This window comes from Stenella coeruleoalba (genome assembly GCF_951394435.1).
Source record: "Stenella coeruleoalba genome assembly, chromosome: 4".
Classification (NCBI taxonomy): Eukaryota; Metazoa; Chordata; class Mammalia; order Artiodactyla; family Delphinidae; genus Stenella; species Stenella coeruleoalba.
Window position 1 is genome coordinate 119740024 of NC_137149.1, and position 18802 is coordinate 119758825.

The following is an 18802-nucleotide window of genomic DNA, read 5'->3' on the forward strand; positions in this document are numbered from 1 at the left end:
GTTTAAAATGAATTTGGTACACCACTGCACCCACAAGTCTGTAATGCTAAAAAACGAGGTGGGAATGTGTAGAAAATAAACTAAAAACACATTACCAAAGGTGCCCAGGAGTACAAAAGCTTAGAGGTCTTTTGTTGATATAAATATATAGTAGTTTAAAAAAATTACCTAACACTGTTCTGTGACATAGTTTTTGTCTCTGCCATTCAAGCAGCTCATACTGGCTTTGTTCTGGTGATTTACGCTAGAAGCCTATAATAAAAATGCAGCCTGAAATCATGCAGCTGGGTACCATTCATTTTTCTTCCACGGACAGTTCCAGAGCTTAAAAAATTGCAGCAGACCTGTAAAAGCTCTGCACCCACAGGACATGCATCCTCAGCCATGGCAGCTGGGTCTCTCAGGTTTCTTCTGCTCTGTGGAGTCATTGGTGATGATGTTGGGGTTTCTGGATTGGTTTAATGAGTACTAGAAAAGAGTTTCCAGGAAGATATTGTGCGGTTTTAGGGCATCAGTAAAAATAATACTCCCTTCCCCTCTTGAGTCAGAACCAATTGAGAAATCAGCATAGAATTAAGACAAATGGAGATGAACCTACCAGCTTCATTACTGATAACAGCTTGATTGAAAAATGTAACATGATATATCCAAATGGCTTCTAGTACTTTCTGCCTCAGTTGAACTCAGCTCCCCCAAAACCATAGGCCTTTCACTTGCAGAAGACTTATCACATGGCCGGAGTAAACCAGAATATACCATCTCGGTGGGCATACTGATCAGAAAGAGCTGAGACGGGCTGTGTTCTGGTGATTTCTACTAGAGCCTGTAATAAAAATGCTGGACCATAAGGAGCCGACCACTTGTGGTCGATTCCTTTTCCCAAAGTCACTTGTCAGAAAAGTCACTCCTCTTTGAGGACAAAGGAGTATGGAATAGCAGAATCCAGCCACATGGAAACATGGGGGCAGGAGACTGGAGGATGCCCAGTTCTGCCTTCATTAGCCCGAGCCAGTTTTACTGTGTCTGCCTTTCATCTGGGAGTAGGTGTGAGATACTCTTTTGGGGTGGGTTCTGTGGAATTCTTTCTCCACACCACAGGTATATACACCTGTCTTCTGAGGCCATTGGGATAGACCTTTCCTACTTGACCATTTCCAGATGTATTTTCAGCTTCATATTTAGTTTGGGGGAAGAAGTTGGCTATTCTCTACACTGCAGCATCTTGGGGAATTTTTCTCCTTAGCTCTTTTAAAAACCTTGGCCAAGTTAAGAAGTCATTTGCCATTGGCATCCCAAATATGACAAGCATAGGCTTGGTGATTCTGGCATAGTTAGTGTAGTCAGGCTGGGCTCCTCTAAAGAGAGTTTTGTTACTCATGGCAGAGGGTTCTTGCTAGCGAGCCTTCATGTTTCCCAGCCTTCCACCACTGGTTGCATCCTTATAATAAGGCCTGGGTGCTGGGGCAGGGAGAATAAGTGGGAATCAGAAAACGTTAGTGTTCCCAGGAGCCTTAAAAGTACTCTATTCCAAATTTTGATGCATGAATCTCTTTTCTCAAGTATAAAAGCAGGAAGCATAGTCAATCAAGAGCCTTTGTCATGCTCTGCAGCTTTCTTAGGAGATGCAGACAGGCAGTAATATGTGATTGTCAACAGCATCTTGAATTTTCCGTGGTGCTTGCCAACTCATAGGCCACCCAAGTGAGCAAGGTTGGGGCTCCAACCCCAGTTGGTAGGAGAAGAAATTGAGGGCCTTCTGGACTTATGCAAGGTTACAAAGAGGTCGGGAACCCAGTTAAAAACAGAAGCGAGACTTGCCTGGTTCCCATTCTTAGCATAAAGCACCAGACTTCATTCCCTTCTGCAGAATTTGCTAATTGTTCATTTCTGACAACACAACAGGGAATTTTTCCTTTGTAGCTGTTTGTAAACATTTAAGATGCCTGTCATCACTCATAACCTTTGTTTACTTATCACAGCTAGCTAGCTCTCTTATTTACGTATTTCTTGTTCTTTTCCGTTTTTACTTCTATGCAGAGAAGTGACTGTATATGAAAGCACTTCATAACTCTCAAGTGGCATGTAAATGTTACTTGTTATTATTGTACTCATATTCTTAACTTTGCACCATTAAAATATTAATACAGATAGTACTTCTATTTTATAGTGGCCAGTAGGTTTCAGCACTTAAAATGGGACAGCTTACAACAGCATGAATGACAATTAACATGAAGTTCTTCATCACAGATGTATTTCAGAGAAGCACAAATTGAGAAATTGCCTGTGTATTTACATAGTGAGACAACAGAATGGAAGCATTAACAGAAAATAAGATACCTATACAAATTTGGGAGACGCTAAAAGTATTTTTCAGCTAGAAAAGATATAACTGGAGAAAATTATTTTCCTACCAGGTAAAAGAACACGTCTTCCCTTCATATTCTTGTTTATATATATGTTGTCTATACTTACTTATAGATGGTACAGAATTCCCCGTTAACAGATTTTTCACATGTAAAATGAAATACTTAATAGTCCGACGAGTGTTGTACTATATACTTCATTATCTACACAAGGAACTTAACATGTTGACAGCATAGGAAAGTTTAGACAGATTATAGTAAGTAGAATATTTTCTTTTCTACAACTGATTTTCAGCAATGCTGAATGGGAGCTTCCAGTACACATGTATGGTTTACAAGTTAGCATCAGTTTAAATAACTCCAGCCTCCTCTAGGCTCTCCTCCTGACTCTAAGGCTTGTAACATCTCCCCATTCTCTTAGGTAGGAGAATTATCTACTCCTTTCTTCCTCCCCCAGACTTTATTTCCAAAGAATTCAAACTTAATAGAAAAGTTGAAAGAATAGTACATTGAACGTCCATCCTGCACCTAGATTTTTTTTTTCCCTTTGGATTAGCCATTTGAGAGTAAGTTGCAGACATCATGGCCCTTCACCCCCACATGTTTCAGCATCTGTCTCCTAGGAACAAAAACATGCTCTTATTGATGGCTGTATAATTATCACACTCAAAAAAGCTTAACCTGTTTACACTACTGTTATCCAAGACACAGTTCATGGTCATCTTAGTATTATCCTTTATTTACTTCTTCCCAACCCAGGATCCAGTCAGAGATCACACACCACATTTAGTTGTCATGACTCTTTGGTCTCATTTTTTCTTTTTCTTTGTCCTTTCCCTTTCTCCCCACTCTCTTCCTCCTGCTTTCCCTTTTTTTCCTTTCATGACATTGACATCTGTTTAGAATCCAGGCCAGTTCTTTAATTACCTACTCTTGAAGGAAACATAACTAAGGAAATAGGGGGTCTGCCTTATAAAGGTTTGGCTTTTTTCTTTTTTTTTCCTTTTAGCCTCCATGATTTCATGGCTTGCCGTGAAGCCTCTAACGAGATGCCATATACCTACTGGATGCATAAAATACAGGATGGTTTTTTCTTCCTGATAACTTGTGTCCTGATAGACTCTTCCAAAGGCTCACTCCTCAGGCCATTCCTGGGACTGAGGAACAGAGCTAGTGCACTTTCAATAGAATGGCAAGTGTCTCTAGGAATTGCTTTCGATATTGACAGGCCTTGTTCCCTATCCAACTTCCCTGTCCATACCAGTAGTGAATACCTAGCTAGCATTTCTTAGAGTTCAGTTGGTTCAAGCAGTTGCTTTGTTTCTCAGCAATAGTCAGAGCTTTCAACTAAGTACTAACCTTTTATGTAAAGATAAAAGTAGATCTCTTTCTGGGTCATTAGAGCTTTTCATTCATGAAATTAATGTTTCTTATCACTATCACTGATTACTCTTAATATGAAAAAGTTTGTCATTCCATTGAATCTCTAGGTCTTGGGAGTAAATTTTAGGGTAGGTTAGAAAAGATGTGGCAGTTTCAGTGTGGGGGCAGTGATCTAAAATGAATGGATTTGTATGCTTTAGCCTTTTTAATAGTAATATACTCTTCTTAAAAGCTATAAACAAGAGAAAGACAAATATTCAGAGTTAAAGTTGGGGGAAATCTTTCTCCATTAAAGATCCTGGCCCAATCCCAAAGTTTTATTCAAAAAGGACAGTTATTGGGACTTCCCTGGTGGCGCAGTAGTTATGAATCTGCCTGCCAATGCAGGAGACACGGGTTCAAGCCCTGGTCCAGGAAGATCCCACATGCCGCAGAGCAACTAAGCCCGTGCGCCACAACTACTGAGCCAGCACTCTAGAGCCTGTGAGCCACAACTACGGAGCCCATGAGCCACAACTACTGAAGCCTGTGTGCCTAGAGCCTGTGCTCCGCAACAAGAGAAGCCACCACAATGAGAAGCCCGCGTACCACGACGAAGAGTAGCCCCCGCTCGCTGCAACTAGAGAAAGCCCGTGCGCAGCAATGAAGACCCAACACAGCCAAAAATAAATAAATAAATTTTTTTTAAAAAGGGACAGTTATTTTTTTTCCCCTGAACAAACTCTTTATTTTTTTTAATTGAAGTGTAGTTGATTTACAATGTTGTGTTAATTTCTGCCATACAGCAAAGTGATTCAGTTATATATACACTTTTTTTTTTCTTATTTTTTGCGGTACGCGAGCCTCTCACTGTTGTGGCCTCTCCTATTGCGGAGCACAGGCTCCGGACACGCATGCTTAGCTGCCATGGCTCACGGGCCTAGCCGCTCCGCGGCATGTGGGATCTTCCCGGACCAGGGCACGAACCCGCGTCCCCTGCATCGGCAGGCGGACACTCAACCACTGCGCCACCAGGGAAGCCCTACACTCTTTTTTAATATTCTTTTCCATTATGGTTTATCATAGGATATCGAGTATAGACCTCTGTGCTGTACAGTAGGACCTTGTTTATTATATCCATTCTGTATATAATAGTTTGCATCTGCTAACCCTAAACTCCCACTCCATCCCTCCCCCACCCCCTTCCCCCTTGGCAACCACAAGTCTGTTCTCTATGTCCGTGGGCCTGTTTCTGTTTTGTAGATAGGTTCATTTGTGTCGTATTTTAGATTCCACGTATAAGTGATATCATATGGCATTTGTCTTTGTCTTTCTCTTTCTGACTTAGGTCACTTAGTATGATAATCTTTAGGTCTATCCATGTTGCTGCAGGATAGTGAGTTTTTAAAACGTGATTCCCATGTCTCCTTCATGCCTTCCTACATCTCTTCTCCGCAGACTCTCTTTGAATTTCAAAAGTAGCTGCTATCTTAGAAGACAGGAAGTCACAGATATGTGGTGGGCAACAATGAGACGGCAGTAAAAATCGACTCAGTTATCTGGTGTCTAACTGTTCAGCTTGTCAGAAGGTAGTTTCTCTCACTTAAGAATGGGAGCTTTTTCCAGCCACAGATTTATTTTGCTTCACGATAAAACAGAGAAAATGAAGTCATATAAGCTTCCTGAGACGTTAAGAAATATGGTCTCTATTCCTCTGCAGATAACAAACTAATTATCACAAAAGTGTTGGTTATCATTTAAGCGGGAAGTATGATGTTTGACATAATACATAATTTCAGCATCTGTTGTGCCGTACTTTGGATTGTAAATCCAGACTAATGGGTCTGTGGAACTGTTTAGACCCTTTCTTATTAGATTCCCTTGCCTCTTAGAAAAGCTTGCATATGAAAGATTCAGTTGATTTGGGCGTTTTGCATTTAATAACACTTCCATTCTGAAACTAGTGTGTACTAAATGTCTACCATATGTTGAGTAATTTTATGGAATTCACCAAACAATCCTGCAAAATAGTTATGTTTTTCCCCTCGCAGATAAGAAAGCTGAGGCTGAGAGAGGTTAGGTGATTTGTGCAGGGTCACACAGCTGATGAGTAGAGAGAAGACAGGCTCAGGTCTTTCCGACTCAGTCTCGACCCAGTTTGTCTTCTCAAGATCAGAATAACTGCCGTGCTAGTAACTGCCCGGAGTGCTCTGGGAACAAGAAATGGAGACCAGCCAACCTGCACTCCCAGTCTTGCTTTTCACTGGCTGCCAACCATTCTCAAACCTTCCTCTCTAACCTGGCTCCCTGGCCAGGTCTGAGGCTCCACAAGTGAACACTGTAGTAGTTGGCTTGGCCTCCGACCCCAAAGTGAAGTCCGAACAAACCAGGCTGTGTCACGTGAGAGCTCTTTTTCCCTGGGCTAGAGGGACGCCTGGATCTTTCCCTTCTTTCTCCTACAAGCCCAGAGGTGAATGTCAGGTCCTAGTATCCCAATGGTCCATGGAAAAGCAAGAGGGATTGCTCCAGTGTCAAAGGCCAAGCTGGTCTAGGCTGCCCTCTCCAGCCCTTCCTTGTGGAGGGAGTGTGGGTACCAGCCCTAGGCCACCTGACCTTGCCAGGGAGGGGGGGGCAGGAGGAGAATGGAATCCCAAGTGAGGAGAGTGGGCCTTCTGGCACTTTGGACCAAGGAAATATCCTTGCCTTTGATCCTGACCCGTCCTGGGGAGCAGAATTGGTACAAGAGGGCTGAGAACAGAGAGGATCGTGGAGCTGAGGGACCCCTGAAACTGCCAGACCACACCCCTCCTCTTTGAACAAGAATTGTTTCCTGTGATGGATATTTGATGTTTTTTTCCCTTTTGTGAAAGAGGGATTTAAACAAAAGAAAAATTGTTGCATTCACGTTCTCCTTTTCCCGAGGCAATGCCCGTGTTTAGATGTAAAGAACATATATATTTATGTGGGCATATCTAGATAAATATTTAGTATCTACAGAAGCCTGGTAACTTTTGATGATAGAAGTCCACTTTTAAAAAAATTGTCTTAACTGAGCAGTTTTAGCAAGCTTAGTCATCAGTGCTCAAAGTGTTTGTATTTGTATCCGGGGATGATAAAAGAGCTCAAGGATGAGAAGGAATGTGGTGTGGGGAGGCGATGGGATGGGGAACAACTTTCTTTACCATAATGAAAATTTATCTGTGTGGGAACTTTCGCTTTGAATATGAATCAGAGGGAGTTCGTGCTTTGAGACAAATTTATGGTTAGCGGTAAGATAAAAGCACGTTTTAGTGCCTTATTTTTACTTAATAAATCTTAATTACTTTCTCTCCATAAATTAAAGCATTTACCATGCTATATCTTAATCATCAGGTTTGTCATGTATAGCATTAATTTCATAGAGTAATTGCCACTTGGGATTTTTGTAAAACATCACCTTAGAGTCTTTGTTTGAATGATCCAGAGGAGTTGCTAACTGGATTTTCAGTGAGTTACACTAGTCTTGTCATGTTGCCTCAATTTTTTTAAGGAGGTACTGGTACCCACTGGACTAACTTTGGGTATCATGTTACTGTTGGGTCACCAGTTGAGGGTAAAGGAGGAAGGGGATAGAAATGGTGTGAACTACAAACTATTTTGAAGACTATGCAGTTTTACTCCTTTGAAGTATATCACAAAATATTTCCTGGCATAGGTCCCCAAGACTGACTTCTGTGAATTGATTTATTTGTAATTTGTAGAATTTCACGTAAATGTGCTAAAATCCTAGGGAATATTTTATTGACTGAATAAGTTATGGAGTCTTCTTCATTCCGTGAACTTACTTAGCAAATCGTTTCCTAATAGTCAATGTCACCTTAGAGTTCGGTCCAACCCAAGTTGAGTTATCACAAATCCTCCTTATAAATTAGTAACATTTCATAATTCTTGGATACCAGTATGTGAAAAAGGAGTCCACAAGATTTTCATTTGTATGTTGATTGGATAGACTTGAGAGTGGCATCGTTTGATCCATTAGATATTTAACAAAAGAAGGAGTCATAGAAGTGAGTATAAAAATGGATGGGATTTGCTGTGTGGTCGTGGCCTGCGTTCCTCAGTTCCTCGCCTCACCATTCACCCGCTCTTTTGAGTATCACTGCAGGGGGGCAGGAGGGCGGGGGGGTGGGGGATCGGGGGGCATGTGCTCCCGCAGGCTGACGGTCCTAGTGTTCCCCCAACCCGCCCCCATCAGCTGGCTTCCGACTGGTTGGGTGGGAGGCTCTGATGAAAGACTGGAGCTGGGAGGAAAGAAGCAACAGGGAATTTCTCCTTCCCTCTTCCTCTGTCAGCATCACAGGTAGTGGAGAAGTCACGTCCACTGCTTCTGCTTCTCCCCACCCAGCCCCTCCATCCCTGGGGTATGAGTGTCTTCCTGCTGCTGAGAATCTTCTAAGTTGCCTTTTTGACATCCTGGCTCGTCTGTCATCTGTGTAATAAGGTCTCTGCATGAAATCTGTTCTATTTTACATGCTAAGAGTGGTTGCTTTTTCCTGACACATTTTATAGAACAGTTTTGCTTTTATTTCATAGCTTATGGAGTTTGGGATGTTGATAAAGGGAATGCTAAATTATTCATTACCTCGGTTAATGTTTAATCAGCTGGTTTGCATTTGGTAATGGCTCAAAGAAGATAAAATGAGTTGACTGCCCTCAGGGAGCTCAGCCTGGCTGGGGAGCCAGTGCTTTTCCAGGGCGCACGGGAGCTGAGAAGGAGGGATACCTACGCTGAGGTACTGGTGGGTCAACCGGGAGTCTTGCCAGGTGCTAAGATCTTGCTCAAGTGGTTGAGGAGGAAGGGCGTTCCCAGTAGAAGCAGCAGTTTGTATGAAAGCATGTCACGTGCCGAGCTGCATAAACATCTGTCGGGCTAGGGGTAGTGGAGGGAGAGGAAGCCAGCAAGGTGGTGATGGGCCGAGTCACAAAAAGCACTGAAGACTCCACCAGCACTTGAGTTTATCCTTTCGGTGGTGGGGAGGAGGGAAGAAGGATTTTCAGCAGGGGAATTACATGAACAGATTTATCCTTTAGAAAGATCACTCTTGAATGGGTGTGGAGGAGAGATTATAGGGCTGAGGGTGGAGGCAGAGACACCTGGCCAGGTGGCAGGTGCAGAATTCTTGATTGGACGGGGGATTGTTTGAATGGAGGCCTGAATTAAATCAGAGGATTTGGGAGGAGGGGAAAAAATCAAGACAGACTAAGAAAGTAGAACATGAATTACTTGATTATTTATCTTGTATGTGTTGGGAGTTGTCATTAAATGATTAAACGATTGTTGTGCTGAGAGATCAGGAAATGTTTCTTTGGTTAGGCTAAGTAAGTCTTAAAACTCGAAGACTGCTTCTCATGTTGTGGTCACAGCGTGTCCTTGGAGGTCTCATGATGTTTCTGGGCTGTTTATGCTGCCTTATGCGCTGGATGTATTTTAGGTTCCACACAAGTTACGGTTTCAGGACTGCTTATTTTTCAAACAAGCTGAACAAGTGACGATTCTTTTTAAAAACCATTCACTACCCCGTCACCCTGTATCCTTTTTCTGGCCGTGATCTGCCCAGTCTCTGCTGGTCATGACATTTATTGGCTGTCTCATCTCCTGCCTCCGCCTCTCATACCTTTCTTAACTTCCGATTAAGGAATTAGCTCTTCACTTACTCAATAAATCGTTTCACAGGTACTTTTGTCTAAAGGTTTCAGAAGTCGAGCGATACAGCATCCCCTGCTGATTGAGAAAAACTGTAGGTCCACTCACTCTCCAGCTCCCACATGCCAGAGCCTGTGTACAGAGTGTTCTACAAAGTTCAAAGAACACGAGGCTAACCCTCTAAGAGCTTGACATCTGAAAACAAGACTATGCAGGTAGAAACTGGCAGGAAGAAAATACTGGAAACGGAAGGGTTTGGTCTGAGATGCTGCTGCAGAGTTATGGCCTGAAGTTAGGGTCTTGAGAGCTAACACTAATGCACTTCATTCTTTGAAGGCTTACGATGAGTGTAGCCCAGAGCCTGGGTTCTGGGAGTCTGACATCCTGGCTCTGCCACTTACTGTGTGTGTCGCCTTGGGCCAAGTTACTTAATCTCTTGTGTTTCCCTTCATTATGTGTAAGATGAGGATTATAAGAGTATCTGCCCTAGGACCACCGAGGGGATTAAATGGCACATGTGTGTGATGTGCAGAGCACACCTCCTGACACAAGCTGAGTGCAGTCAGCACTTGCTGTTGATGGTTCCCAAATTCAGAGTGAGGTGCCCTAAGGCTCACCTGAGAGAGTTGTGCTTTGTGAGTTCCAAGAAGCATTGCTTTCCTTCCACACGAAAGCTGCTGGGGTTAGCCGTGAGCTCCTTTGTAGTCACTTTATGTTAATTGCAAAGAAAATTCTGTAACAGACTTCTTCAGGACAAGTTAGTCTTTGGAGTTTTTGAGTTACCTCTTTGATCATATCATACGTGATTGGTCTTCACTTCAGGGCACTTCCAGAAATAAGTCTGAAGGCCAGCAGGTGGCAGGTAACACCTTGGAGGAGAGTGAGGCATCACTGCCTCTCTGAGACCCTCCGTGGATACCCATCACCTCCCTCCTCATTTGAGTTCAACACACATTGAGCACCACTGCCTTTCAGTTCTGTATGAGGCTCTAGGGGTCCAAGGCTGAACAGACAAGTCCCGTTCTCATGAAACTTAGTTTAGTGGAAATATATGTAAACACGTCTAATCCACTGTGATACAAGCACAAATGGAAGCATGTAGAAGGTCAGAGAGGTACATAGGAAGAAGCGTAAGGAACGTTGCACAGACTTGGTGACGTCTCAGTAGACTGGGAGTAGGAATAGGGCAAGTCAGCAATCAGCATGGTTTACAGGAGAACTGGACCGTGGGGTGGGGTTGGGTGGGGGGATATGTGATAGGAGATAAAATTGAAAATGGAGGCTGGAGCTAGACCGTGTAAAAGCTTGGCCTTTATCATGTGGACGTGGGGGCCGCTGAATGATTTTAGGCAACAGAATGCCGTAAGATTTGCATTTTTAGCAGGATCATCCTCACGTGGAAGATGAACTTGCAAAGGATGTAGGATGTGCCGGCAGGTTCATGTCCTCAATGCACATTCATTGAGGCCAGCAACGGAGTCCTATGTCCCTCTGCATTCCTAAAGCCTAGTATTGTGTAGACACTGAAGACATTTTTTGGAATAAAGACAGCCCCAGTTGAAGTTTCCAATTCTGCATCCTCTCCTCAGAACATGCTGACCTGGACCTCCATCTGTCACAAGCAGCTTGACTAGGATCGCAATAAATTCTTTTTTCTTGGCATTCTTTTAACTGGCAGTCTCTGTTTACTAGCCCTTCTGTGCAACTGTAGTGTGGTGATGATTGATGCTTATAATTCTGACCCTGAAGTGCTCCAAGCCGCCTAAATCATCCAGAAAAGATGAAAGTATATTCAATATTGCTGTAATGTTTGTGTGTTTTACTGAATTCTTATTCTTTGGAAAATTGATGGTTTATCAAGTGCTTGTGTACTCATGTGCATGCAGGGGCAGTGAGAGTCTGTGATCACCCACGACTCTTCACTCCCGCACAGCACCAGGCGAGGGGTGTTTATTAGCAATGCACACTCAGAAATTAGCAAGCAAAACAGACCTGGGCTCTCTTCATGCCTGGAAGGAAGAAGGTTGGCCCCAAAGGGGCAGACTGGACAGAGATGAGAGAGGAAGCAGTGGTTAGAAAACGGAGTGATAAAGCAAGAACTGGACAGACAGCCAGTCGGGCAGTTTCCAAGCACACCCATGCCGCGGCCCAGCCCCGGAGGAGTGGGGTTCGGGGCCGGGACCCCAGCCTCAGGTTCTCGTGTGCCTTAACCCGGGTCAGGTTTTTGGGCTTGGATTTGGCAGGCTCTTCCACCAGCTCTGTTTGTATTGCAGTAACAACTGTTCAGTAAAATGCCAAACATTAGCAAGTGAAAACGTCAATAATTAGAGCATCCTGTTCACGCCGCACACACATCTTACCGTGAAAACCATTATAACTGCAGAGCTGACGATATTATTTGGCCCAGAATGAAGAGCTCCAAATGGAAGCTGTGAGATGGCTCCATTTTGTAACCCGGTTTCCAAAACCAGGCACGTGATGATGTTATTAGGAGGGAGGTTTGCTGTTGGCTTTTTCTTTTGGGGGTTGTATGTTGCAGTGAGTAGAGACACCTCTTACATTTTCTTGTACAGATTTGTTTTTAAAATCTGCGTGTTTGATCAACAAGTCCTGCCTGTGTCTGGGTGCCTGGTCCCCGCACCACAGGGATTCTATTCTATTTGTCACCCTCTGGGCAAGGGCACTTGCGGACTCTCGAGCTGGCTTTAACATTTTCTGCTCTGAGATTCCAGTGAGTCTCTTGGTCTCTCTGGGTCTTAGTTTTTTCTTTTTCTGACATATTGGAATAATACAAATTCCCTCTTTATAGGGTTGCTGTGGGGCTGAAATAAAACGGCGGATGTAAAAAAGCATAACTGGAAAGTCCTACGTAGATAATAACATAGTAAATATACTAAAGAACACCGTAAATAGTCTAATAAAAAATAGAAATATGTTTCATCAGCAAGCATAATGTCCTCAAAACGTGCCCCGAAGCGGTGTGGGGAAAATGAACTATGTATTGAATTCCTGCTGTGGAGGAGGTTTGCCAGCTGTGACTTTGTCCCCTCTGCAAGGTAGACATTGAACCCCTCTGTCAGAGGTGAGGAAACTGAGGCTTCCAGCCCCACAACTGTACATCTACACAGCGGCAGTGGGGTCTGGACCTGACTCCAGAGCTGAATGCTCTTTCCTCTCATCTCTAGTTGTCTACCTCATTCCAGCCACCTACCCACCCCCCAAAGTGCTAAGAGCTGTTTACGTCCCTTGGGGCCAGAAAGTTGGCCAGCCCTTTCTTGGTCTTTTGCTCCTGAAAGTGGGACAGGGTGGGATCCAGAAGGAGCTCAGGAGCCCCAGGAGCCCTGGAGGGACGAGCAGCTTGGGGAGGTGAGGGGGCGGGGCACGCTCAGCCTCCACTTCTAGGGAATCAGCCAGGCCTGGACCGAGAGTAGGAGGCAGGAGTGCGTCATTTCCCAGCCCTTGAGGAGATGGCTGCAGTCCTGTCATTTCCAGAACTTCATTCTTTCTGTGTCACAGTGTCTCCCAACCTCACCGAGGTTGTTTGGAGAGCTGCTTCTCAAACCCTCCTCTCAGGAATCAGTGCCTCCTGTGTGTTCTGAGCGGCTCCTTGTTCTTCTAGCAGAGGCAGTGACAGTAAGTTTATTTCCTGTAGTAACCACTCTGCTGAGCTTTTCTGGGACCTTCCCTGTTAACTTTGATGTCATGTCAGGTACGGGTAGGGGGGAAGGACCCCCGATGTGGCAGTTACTAGGTGCCCAATGGGACCCATCACCGCACGCATCTTCTTTTTTATATAAACTAGCCCTGACTCCAGATACAGAGTCGGCTTGTAAGCCGAGCTGCCTGCACAGAACCAGAGCTGATGCCCATCGAAGGGCCGGATGGCCAGATTCGGGGAGGATGTCCGCAGGCGGAGGAGCGTTTGTTCAGAAGGTGGGTCTGAGAGGAGCCGCGTGTTCTGTCCCCCCAGGTCCTCAACAGGCGGTGTGTGGAAGCAGCCGTGATGACCGGCCTGGCCCTGGACTGCCACATCAACAGGAGGTCCTTGTTTGACCGGAAGCACTACTTCTACGCAGACCTCCCTGTGAGTATGCTCTGCCCTCCGTCCATCCATCCGTCTGTCCACCCACCCAGAGCTGGGGCTTAGCCGCGGGAGGGGGCTGAGCGCCTCTTCAGCCAGAGCTCCATCCATCCCAGCGGGAGGCCCTGCCCAGCCTGATGAAGCCAGTGCCCCCTGACGTTTACCAGACTGGATGCCAGGGTCCTGATCGCCGGCTCTGGCGGAGTCTCGTGCTTCTGGCAGCTCGCTCCTAACTGACTGCGGAGGGGAAGCAGCCCGCGCTCTCAGGCTCAGCCCGGCTGTGGGGTTTGGTGCTAATTGTCGTTAGGACAGAAGCTACTTCTGTGGCTGATGCAGCAGTCAGTGCATCCTGTGGCTCCGGAGACAGAGCGAGAGCGTCCCTCTGTTAAGTTGGAGGTCCCAGTAACAGGACCGGCTCCTCTGCAGACATTCATGTCGTCCCCAAATACTGAGTAAGTGGGCAAGAGCAAGCAGAAACGTAAACCGGAAGCCTGGACGAACAGCAGTAATTGGCCGAGCAGTAAACCCAATATTAACCTGCTTTTTCCTTAAAATTAGAAAGGTTTTTTCTTTAAGAGGAAAGTCAGTGTGAACTAGAGCCAATTTTTCATATTACTGAACTGAACCAAAACTGTAATGTCAAGTGTGTTTCCCAAAATAATGTTTGATTTGCTCTGAGCCTCTGATAGTAAGTGTGGCCCTTCTTGAGGCTTAGGAAATCAGTAGTGATGATATTGCTTCACGTTATTCTCTCTGAACTGAAGGCGTGGGTGAGCTGTTTTCAGCAGGTGAGGGCAGGAGTAGAATTAAATAAAAAATACAGCTGGAACCTGAATTCTCCAATTGCTGCTGCTTTTTCCCTCTGGCTGCCAGCCTTGTAGTAAATTCTACTGCTTGGTAGGGTGGAGAGAATTGAACTGCATTTTTTTCATCTTTTAAGAGTGATAACGAGTTTGGTTCAGGTGGGAGACTTAGCAATATGTGACTAAAATGAGATGTTTTATTAACTCTGGCTTTCTGGATTTTCTTGCCCAGGTAGCTCAGATAATCTGGAGGTCGTGTTGCCAAATATTACATGAGACAGACACACTTATACTAAAAGAAGATTCGTTTTTATCTAAATAATGTGTTCACATTATTCCTATTTCACCAAGCATCTGTATTTTATTTGGCAGCCCTACCCAGAGTTTAATTTTCACAGATTGAGACTTCCTGTCTCAGCACAGAGAGCAAATTGACCTAATGCAGTGGTTCTCAAAGTGTGTTCTCTAGGCCACTAGCATCAGCATCTCCTAGGAACATGTCAGACATATAAGTTCCCAGGCGCCACCCCAGACGTGCAGGCAGAAACGCTTCAGATGGAGCCAGAAGATCTTTGTTTTGACCACTCTACCGGATGATCCCAATGCAGCTGGTTTGAACAATGCTGGCCGGGTAGCTAGGGGCGCAGACTCTGAGTCAGATCATCTGAGTTCAGATCCTGACATTGATACTTACTAGCTCTGTGGCTTTGGGCAAGGCCCTTCACCCCTCCATGCCCTGTAGCTCCTTCCTAGGGTTGTCTTGAGGATTAAATGGTGTGAAGTACCGAGAACCGTGTCCGGGGACACTAACTGTGTCAGTGTCATTCTCTGTTCTTCCCCAGTTCTCCGTCCTGACCTGCCTTCTCTTTAGTGTGCGTTCATGCGCATGTGCATTTGAAAGTAATTCTTCCTCCCCACCTCGAAGGTGGCAAGGGAGCTCTGGCAACATCCATCAGTATTTTAGTACTCTGCGCTTTGCATTAGCCGGGCGTGAGTGTCACAGCATTTTCTGGCTCGAGGAACAAGGGAAGTCGGGTCAGGGAGGGCAGCTGACATGACTGGTGAGCTCGAAAAGCAGGAATGAATCCAGCTTCACCGCACTAGCAACTGGTGTTAGCTGTGCTGAGAGTAGATGGCAGGATGCTTAGCCAGCACTTCCAGTGAGAGGGTCTGTCAGGAGCCCAGTAATCAGTTGCAGGGCTGAGCTAACGAGCTTAGTGGAAACAATAGGTTCTTTTCTTAGAGGCTTCAGACAGAGAGATTATTGTTATTCCCCAGAATGGTGCTCCCTAGGGAAGATAGGGTCCACGTTGTTCACTGCTTCATTATTGGGGGTGTGGGTTCAGGGATGGGGAAAGGGGCGTCCAGAGAAGCCAGAAGAGGCCAGGCTAAATTACGGCCGCAGCACATAAACTGATTTGTGTCTCCTTTTCCTTTTTTCCTTTTCTGTTCTGTTGTGGTTTTAAGTAAGTCTGTAGTTTTATGACATTAAAAGGAATGATCAACTAGTTCCCAGCTTTGACCTACAGATGAGTGACTCTGGCCCACATTTGCGTGCAGGCCGGCTACCAGATTACCCAGCAGAGGCTGCCGATCGCCGTGAATGGGAGCTTGGCGTACAGCGTCTGTGTGGGGAAGAGGCGGAGTCAGATGGTCACCAGGACAGCGAGGGTCAAGCAGATCCAGCTGGAACAGGACAGCGGCAAAAGCCTCCATGACAGCCTGCGGTCCCAGACGCTCATTGATTTGAATAGAGCGGGTAGGCTTGGAGAGTCCCCATTTTCCTTCCTGCCACTTCCCTTCCCCTCCAGAGTTTGCCCAAACCAACTGAGGAGACAGGCCCCGGAGCCTGACTAATGGCGATCGGAATATCATTGTTGGTGTTGGCAGAGCTGCTTAGAGAGCCGGGCTAGGACTGTGGTTTCTATGCGCTTGCAACTAACCCACCCCTAAAACGAGACAGCGTCGCCGCCTAGTCACAGACCCAGCAGCTTGACATCTGAAGCAGACATTGAAAGAAAAGAACCAAAGTTCAAAATCCAAGAGTGAGGGGAAAGTGAAACGATTCAGGGCCTGTCAGTGCTGCAGGGTTTTCCTAAGTTTCAGCCTGATGTATCTGCGGATCAGACTGGAGAGCTCCAATCAGACTGACTCTGCCTCTCTTTGGTAGGGGTCGGCCTTCTGGAAGTGGTCCTGGAGCCTGACATGTCCTGTGGAGAAGAGGCGGCTGCAGCCGTCAGGGAGCTACAGCTGATTCTTCAGGCCCTGGGGACCAGCCAGGCGAACATGGCAGGTAGCAGCCACAGAAGCAGTGCCCGCCTCTTCCCCATCTCCCTTTCCACTCCCGGGCTCTCTCCTCACTGGAGTCTTCTTCTCTGCAGCAGCTACAGTGGGGTTGTTTGCATCCTTTGCTCAGCCTTTTCTACCTCAGGGTTTTGGGGTCTTTCTTTAGAATTTTCCTTGAATTTTTTTCTGAGCCCCTGACCAAAAATAAACACACAAACAGCGGCCCTGCAGAGGTGCTGAGCCCAAGAGTGTGAGATTAGGAGTCCAGGGACTGGAGGTGTCCTCCTGGCCTCTTGCATCAGGACGTTGTGAGAATTAATAAAATAATGTGTTTGAACAGCTTCATCGTCCTCAGAAGACCCTGTGTTTATGCACAGTAGCTCTTAGTTTGTGAGTTCTGTGTGGGCAGCGCTTCATTGCTACTGGATGCTTTTCCTCTGGGTCTCTTTCCGCCTTTTATAGAATTTCCATCCATGTAAGCTGAAGCCAGATTGTATCGACTACAAACCAAGGTTATGATTTCACAAAACTTTAACTTTGAGATAAAGTCTGAAATTCAATAGAAATATAATAGGGAATTAAACAGAAGAAACAATGTGAAAACTTGGGATCAAGGAAATTATACATTTTAAGTGTTTGCAAATTGGATACAAAGATCACAAGTTTTGGTCAAACCCAGTTTCTTCATGAGCCTTTCCTAGCGCTGCTTTGCCCACTCTTACATCCCTGAATGCCCATCTCTCCCATGGTTTTCCCCTATTTTCTGTTCCCAGGGGCTTTTAAAAAATGTCTGCCACTCGCAGAGCACTCCCTGACAGTGTGGAAAAAGGGTGCAGGTTCTGCATCTGCAGTGGTTAATCCATCTCTCAGTCCAGTGGCGTACTTACTAGTCAGGGTTTTCCAGAGAAAGAGAACAAATAGGATGTGTGTGTGTGCATGTGCGTGTGACATGTAAACAGATTTATTATAAGGAATTGGCTCATGTGACTGTGGAGGCTGAGGCGTCCCTGAGATCTGTAGTCATCAAGCAGCAGGAGAGTCAATAGTATAGTTCCAGCCCAGGACTGAAGGCCTGAGAATCAGGAGAGCCAAGGACGTAAGTTCCAGTCTGAGCCAGAGTCCAAGACAAGACCAGTATCCCCGATCCAAGGCAGTCAGGCAGAGACAGCAAATTCCCCCGATGCCAAAAACTCGACCTCTGTGCGCTGGTGCCAGATCGAATCTCAGAGACAGAGTTTGGGGTGAAGTAGAAAAGAATAGCTTTACTCCTTTGCCAGGCGGAGGGGAGCACAGTGGACTCATGCCCTCAAAACTGTGTGTCCCAACCCAGGGGGATTTGGTGAGGAGTTTTACAGCAGTGGTTCAAGGGCTGGGTTGCTGATAAGGATCAGGGTGTGTGCAGGGCCTGCGCTCCTTTAATCTGGTCTCCTGATGAGCTTCTGTGGTTCTTAAGGCTATCACATCATGACCTTCTCTCTGGAATGAAGAATGCTTCATCAGGTAGTTAACATCTTCCATTTGTTGGGGGTTTTAGTTCTGTAAAGAGCTCAAAGATAGTGCTTTGTGTATCCCTTGAGGGGGAACCAGGACCCTGCCCCAAGGCTGCACTGTTGTTTCTTGACTTCTCCTCCCTTGTCTCTGCATCCCCTCCCTTCCCTGATTAGCAACTGTATGAACCTGCCCTTTGGAACTCAGGGAAGGTCATGGAGGCTGGAATCTGTTCTCTACAAACAAGAAACAGGGACACAGAAAGGCTTCCATGTCCAGGAGCCCCGCAGGGTCCTGCTTGGCTTCACCCCCACTCTGCCTTTTGTTCTATTCTGGTTTTCAGCGGATTGAAGGAGGCTCACCCACGGTGAGCAGGCAATCTGCTTTACTCAGTAGATCAATTTGAAGGTTCATCTCATTCAGGAACACCCTCACAGACACACCCAAAATAACGTTTAACCAAATATCAGAGCATCCCTTGGCCCCGTCAAGTTGACACAAAAAATTAACCACTTAACTTGTCACAGAGGGTGCCACTGAGTACCATTGGTGGGGATGATTCATCTCCCTGTCGGTTTATCATACCATTTACCGACCATTTTGTCACATGTTTGTTCACATGTTACAAAGGGACTTCAGAATTTGTAATGCCACATTTGTCACATAGGACATCTAATGGGCAACAAATTGTAACATCAAAGCCCTGGTACAAGTTGAATCTAGAGATGGAACTTGC

General features: G+C 45.6%; 1 protein-coding gene across 3 annotated transcripts in view; it reads left to right on the forward strand.

The window, feature by feature from the left end:
• The window catches only part of GATB (glutamyl-tRNA amidotransferase subunit B), a 77235-nt gene that overhangs the window by 17711 nt on the left and 40722 nt on the right, over positions 1 to 18802 (forward strand). For all 3 annotated transcript variants that reach the window (XR_013827933.1, XR_013827934.1, XM_079919277.1), the window contains exons 3-5: positions 13379 to 13492; positions 15853 to 16051; positions 16463 to 16585. Coding sequence is in view for 1 of the 3 variants with exons in the window: in XM_079919277.1 (XP_079775403.1) it covers positions 13379 to 13492; positions 15853 to 16051; positions 16463 to 16585 (436 nt within the window). In the remaining 2 variants the exon portion in view is untranslated. The remainder of the gene's footprint in view (positions 1 to 13378; positions 13493 to 15852; positions 16052 to 16462; positions 16586 to 18802) is intronic.